We start from the raw sequence: 6,358 nt of genomic DNA on the forward strand, positions 1-6,358 counted from the left end.
CTCCATGATGAAAAAAAAAAAAAATCGCCTCATTGGAGAGTGAAGTCACGCCATTCACATGAGAATCGTCTGTATAGTTTCCAAGCCATCTGGGAGGTTACTGTGGAAACAAGGGTGCCATGGCAACGGTGACTGGGGTTACCCAGGAAACGACCGTCGCCATAGTGACTGCATCACAGAGAGCTCTATTTGAGGCATCCAAAGAGAAACACTCTCCATCTTTGATCACTGTTTGTGTGCGTACGGAGGCAGCTTTGTGTATCTGCGCTCACGTGGTCCGCGCACAGACGCTGACACTTGACTGGACCCGGTGTTTACATAGCGCCGTTTACGCACCGAGTAATAGCGGTACATAGAGGGAGTATTTGGAGTTCTTTTCAAGGACGCATAATAGCACAGAACGGTCTGGTTGACATATCTTTGAACCGTTTTTTTTTTCTTCAGACATTACATGTGTTTGAACACAGACACATATTTAAATGACTGGTTATTATACATAGTCTACGCATGACGGATCACGACTCATTACGCATGAAAATACAGTGTGAGTGTCCTTCAAGGAACACACAGTTTTACTCACCCTTCACAGTAATAAAGCTTCTAGTTCTACCTGTTGTGATTATACACTTGCTACTTGAAACGCACAACAGGATCAGCCCCTCAGAGATGAACTCGTGTTTATCTCTCTCTTTTTACGCACGCGTAAACGGAACCTTATAGTATGATGAATTTATATCACTAAAGTGAACTAGCCGGATTCTTTAAAAAGAGCACAAAGCAGCACTATTTCCTCCCTCATCCGTGCTTCCACACGCTGGTGGGCAGCGCCAGATCCAGCTGTGTGTTGGTACCTCACCTGTTGGTCAGAACTGTAACGCTACACGTCTGTGAAAATCTTTTTGCTTATGTTTACGCAGTTCTGCGAGTTGTTTTGAGCCGTGGTGGGGAAGTTCGGCTGCTGCTTGAACGCGCTGTTCATCCCGTGCTCCTCTATCACCATGTACTCGCTCTTGCTGAGCGAGGAAGAGGAGCGCGTCTTCCTCAGCTCCTCTGTGTCTGCCAGAGGTTGACAGCTGCCCACGTGCAGGTACTGCGCCTGCTCCTCACCGTCCGTCTCTCTGTGGTAGAAGTAGTTAAAATTGGAGACGATTACAGGGACAGGCAGGGCGATGGTCAGCACGCCGGCGATTGCGCACAGAGATCCGACGATTTTGCCACCGATCGTCACGGGGTGCATGTCCCCGTATCCCACGGTGGTCATGGTAACAACAGCCCACCAGAACGCATCCGGAATGCTGTTGAAACCTGAGGACGGGTCGTCCGCCTCGGCAAAGTAAACAGCGCTGGAAAAGAGAATGACACCGATGAACAAGAAGAAGATGAGCAGGCCCAGCTCACGCATGCTGGCCTTCAGAGTCTGCCCCAGAATTTGAAGCCCCTTGGAGTGACGCGAAAGTTTGAAGATGCGAAACACCCGAACAAGTCTAATTACGCGCAGGATGGCCAGAGACATGGCCTGCTGTCCGTTCCCTTGCCTCTCTGCCAACTCTGTGCCCAGTGTGATAAAATATGGAACGATGGCCACAATGTCAATGATGTTCATGATGTTTTTGGAGAACGTGGCTTTGCTTGGACAGGCAAAAAAGCGCACCAGGAGCTCGAAGGAGAACCAGATGATGCACAACGTCTCCACAACAAAGAAGGGATCAGAGAAGGGGCTGATGAAATATGGGACTGTGCCATTTATCACCGGCGCAATGGGGATCACATCACTGTTCTCGTCCCTGAACTCCGGCAGTGTCTCTAAGCAGAAGATGACAATGGAGATGAGAATGACCAAAACGGACACTATTGCGATTCCTCGGGCAGGACCCGAGCTCTCCGGGTATTCAAACAGCAGCCACACCTGCCGCTGAAATTCATTCTCTGGCAGCGGCCGCTCCTCCTCCTTTATGAAGCCCTCGTCCTCCCTGAACTTCTCCATCGCCTCCTCACCCAACTCATAGAAGCGGATCTCCTCCGAGAAAATGTCAATGGGCACATTGACGGGTCTCCTGATGCGCCCGCCGGACTGGTAGTAATACAGAATGGCATCAAAGCTGGGTCGGTTCCTGTCGAAGAAGTATTCGTTCCTGAGAGGGTCAAAGTACCTCATCCTCTTCTTTGGGTCGCCCAGCAGCGTGTCTGGGAACTGTGACAGAGTCTTGAGCTGCGTCTCGAACCGTAATCCTGAGATGTTGATGACCACCCTCTCGCAGCATTCGTGATCCGGTTCGTATCTGTCCAGAGAGTGGTGGCCCGGGAGAGCCGCCGACTCCTCCAGCATGTTGTCACACGCCACGACCGTCATCACGTCGGTGTCTGTCTCGGTGTATCCGTGGTTCACCAAGTTGTCGCCCCTGGTTTTGGTGACGCTCGGCGGGGGTGATTGCAGGAGGCTGAGGTGGTCGTCCATGCGCGGTGGAAGACGCATACAGGGGCTGCCGCCGCGCCCCCTCCGCGAGCCCCTGTCAACCTCAGCCGCCGCCACAGCCTCGGCTCCTTCACGTTGCTTTCTGTCAAGCGCCCCACTTTCCCTCTCCACTGTTGCTGTTCCCGCCCACGGAAAAAGAGATCTAGGTTTATAAACAGGCGTTCCACCCGCCCACGGCGCGCCAGTGCTGGCTACCTCCACTGTTGTCCGCCAATCGCGGGGCGCACCGATGCACAGAAAAAGCAACAGACGGGCGTGATTCAACACCATCTTTTGGGCGTGCCCGCCCCCCTCTGCCCCCTCTCCCCGTTTAGGTGACACACGCACAGAAGACACGCGCGCAAAGGACGCGTGTAAACAAACGCACGCAGGCACGCGCTGCACGCACAGTCATAAAAAAGTCTCCTTTCAACAAGGTCATTCACTCATTTCACTCCCAAGTCTAGACCTGCACACACATGCACGGGTGCGCGCGTAAATACGCACGGTTCACTCATTCATTACGACGCGCATGATGCCGCTCCATCTTCTGTTTGATAAAAAAGAAGGAGCTGAAATCCAAAGGAACAGACAATAATAAGCTCAGAGATCAGACAGGTCGAGGGGAGACAAGAAACGCACTCATCATAAAGGAATGAAGTCATTCATCATCGTAAAGGACAGGAGAAAAATTACCTATCCAAAGGCGAACACGTGATAACCACACAGCCCCATAACCTTATTACATATTTTAAGGCTGACAAGGTAAATGTCAGCAGCGCTTCTATGGAGCATCAACTGTCTCCTCGGCTCTGATCAACGCAGATCTGCATTTCCCTTCAGTTTTATCCCCATATGAACATGTCCAATGTGGAAGATGGATTTCTTCCCAAAGTAAAATGTGAAGTTCTAGCAAAAAACAGAATGTCATGGAAACACACATTTATTGCTTAATAAGAAGAAAGGGATTCTTGTTAATAAAGTAAAAAGTAGTATAATTTTAACAAGTGAAGAGCAAAAACATATATAAAAAAGTAAAATAAATATAATATAAGCCATTTAATGCAGTCAAGTTTTATTACATTTAATAATTCACTGATGTATATAGCTTAAAAAAACTTATACCGTATGACTTATTTTTTGTCTGTTTGTTTGACCACAAGGGAAAAAGAAAAATCAAAAGCTAAACGTACAAAAAAGTTGTTTAATATTGGCTGAGATGAACACAAACAAAATCTGGACAAGCAGTTTTTGATATTGAAGTGCAATAAAGTTTACTTCCTTCTTGAAGGTTTGCCCTGATTGTTTACTGCAATATTATGGCACTAAATGTTTGAAAGACTTTTATAAAAAAAGAAAAAAATATTCTCATAATTTTATTAATTCATTTTAGGTCAGTATATACTGTGCAACAAGTATTTTTATTATTATCATTCTCCTTTTTAACCATGTTTATGGTCTCATTGTTTCTGTCTGTCAATTGCAGTTTTTTAGTTGATAACTTTTACTTGATTTTAGTGAAATTGTGAACAACAAAATATTTGGTAATTTATTTCCCTTCTTGCATATTTATATACTAATTCACCTTATTTTACAGTATTAATTTGCCTATTTTTTTTTTTTTTACTTTAATGGCTATAAGAAAATGGTTGCCTCCTTTTTTTGTAAACAAATTAACCCTGTAGACCTAAAGAGTTTTAGCATTTAAAAATACTTCTCATTTTTATTTGTTTAAAAAATAATTTATGAAACAATAAAATACATTGTAAAATAATTAGGTTTTTAGCTTAAATGTTGACTTCCTGGATCTATAATCTATGATTGGGCAGATATACCAAGAATTAACTGATAAAAAAAAAGAAAAGCATTTATCGAAACAAAACAGAATCTGCTTTAGCAACGTAAAATTAGAAGTACATTAAAGTGTTATTTTTTTGTCTGTCCTTGTTAAGGAGCTTACCTTGCAAATGTCTACACAGTATTTTTATCTGCATGCAGGCAGTCACACACTCCATCAACAAGTGGAAGGAACAAAGCACAGCAGGGAGGAAAGGGAGATAATTGTGAGGAATTACTGTGTTTACTGTTCGTGGACATATGCTTCCTCAAGATTAAATTAAATGAGCATTGGGTGAGTGCTGCACTTTAACAAGCTCCATATAAACATGGGCGGTCTGTGACAAGAAACACCCTGACATTTTAGCCTGCCACCACCAACACACACATGTTCTAAAAATAATTATACATTTTCTCTCAAAACCTCTAAAGTCTCCCATTTTTATCTCATAGCAACACTACACAGATTTCTTTGAAATACAGAAAAATATTGCAGTAATTGGATTAAAAAATTATGGCTCGACTCTTGCAGCTTCCGACTTCCAACCACTTCCCTTCGGGAGAGCACGGCTGTGGTTACGCCCTTTGTACTGGCACACAGGTGGAGCGGCGGAGGCAGGCAGGCAGCACCAGCCAATGTTCACTCATGAACATATGCTGCCACGCCTGAGCCTCAGCGAGACATTTGACACGCAACGTCAAACCCACATCCATATCAGTTTCTATTTGGTTTCTAATAAATATAACTTTATTTAAACATAATAATTAGACAGGATTGAGTTTTTCAACAATTTAGTGTCTACAGTTGAAGCTTATCTTAGGCATCCCATGATGCACCAGGCACATCTCCTGAGTTGCCTTCATGGATTTCATTCATTCTCTATATATAGAATAGTTGCAGCCATTTGTTTGTTTTTTGGCGAAGTCATTTGTCAGCTTGAGCATGAGGTTGGAGGTTCAGTTCTTGGTCTTGTCAGTGACCATGTCAGCATGTCCCTGTTCACACAGCCCTGCAGTGCCCCCAAATAGTTAAGTGGCATGAGAGGGAGAGAGAGAGAAAACATACACCAACTGAGAAATGCTCAATCAAATTTATTTAGAAAATGTTAGTTTATATTGTAAATGTTGTTACCAAAGCTAGCAGTCAACATTGCACATTCAATTTTCTCAACACCATGATATCCTAGGATCTGAGTGTATATTGGTGTTTCATTTTTACCCCTTAAACATTTATTCACTGCCTTAGTCTCAAGAGATTAAAATTCTCCAAAAAACTTTATTTGTAATGATACGCTTGCCTTGTGTCCAAAAGAATTGCTCAAACTAGCAATAACTGTTAAAAAACTGATGAAAATGTGTTTTTGGTGTTTTTAAAGGGCTTATATTATGCAAAACAAACTTTTTTGAGCTTTTAAGTGCATTATAATGTTCAATCCTCACTATAAATAACTCCAAAGTGGTATTTTGATCAGATCACGCATTGAATAATTATCTAAAAACCTGCACTATGAGCACCAGCCCCTTCCAACCCACGAAACGAGTGGCTTCTCATGAGTTGATGTCACAAGGTGAGAACAGCCGTTTTCAGGAAAAAAAACAGCGCTGGGTGAGGCAGCTGCAGCCCTGGCCTCACCAGCGCTGCACACACTGACTGTAGCGCCAGCTGACCTATGTGGTGTATTGTTTTGATCTTTCAATCATCATAAAAAGATACTTTATTTTTTAAATTACCTAATTTGCATCTCTCGCCTTCTGTCTGATTACATTGATGCCAGTTTGTGACTCATTTTGTCTTTTTATCCGCTAAAAACACACTAGGTGCGGCAGACAGTCCACCTGCTGCACCGCAGCACACATGCCACAAGGCAGAGGGCGCTGGTGAGCCTAGAGGATGTGACACAACGACTGAAGAATAATAGAATTAGCTGAAGCAAGTCAAGCGCAGCAGTCCAGTTACTCTTTAATATTATTTAGCATCAATTCCAAAGAGATGATTGGGTTTTTGAACCCCTAAACTCAAGAATTTGTTTAGGGTTCATATGTCTGTAAATCTGACGGATGATGTCCGTG

General features: G+C 43.8%; 1 protein-coding gene across 1 annotated transcript in view; it reads right to left on the reverse strand.

Annotated features, from left to right (window-relative positions):
• LOC112159185 (potassium voltage-gated channel subfamily A member 3) overlaps nt 1-2,782 on the reverse strand; it is a gene marked incomplete in the record, with an annotated part of 5,004 nt that extends 2,222 nt beyond the window's left edge. Inside the window, 1 exon segment of the mRNA XM_024293093.2 lies at nt 11-2,782. Within this exon segment, the coding sequence (XP_024148861.1) occupies nt 878-2,743 (1,866 nt within the window).
• Between the last annotated feature and the right edge of the window lie 3,576 nt (nt 2,783-6,358).

This window comes from Oryzias melastigma, linkage group LG7 (genome assembly GCF_002922805.2).
Source record: "Oryzias melastigma strain HK-1 linkage group LG7, ASM292280v2, whole genome shotgun sequence".
In the NCBI taxonomy this organism is placed as follows: domain Eukaryota; kingdom Metazoa; phylum Chordata; class Actinopteri; order Beloniformes; family Adrianichthyidae; genus Oryzias; species Oryzias melastigma.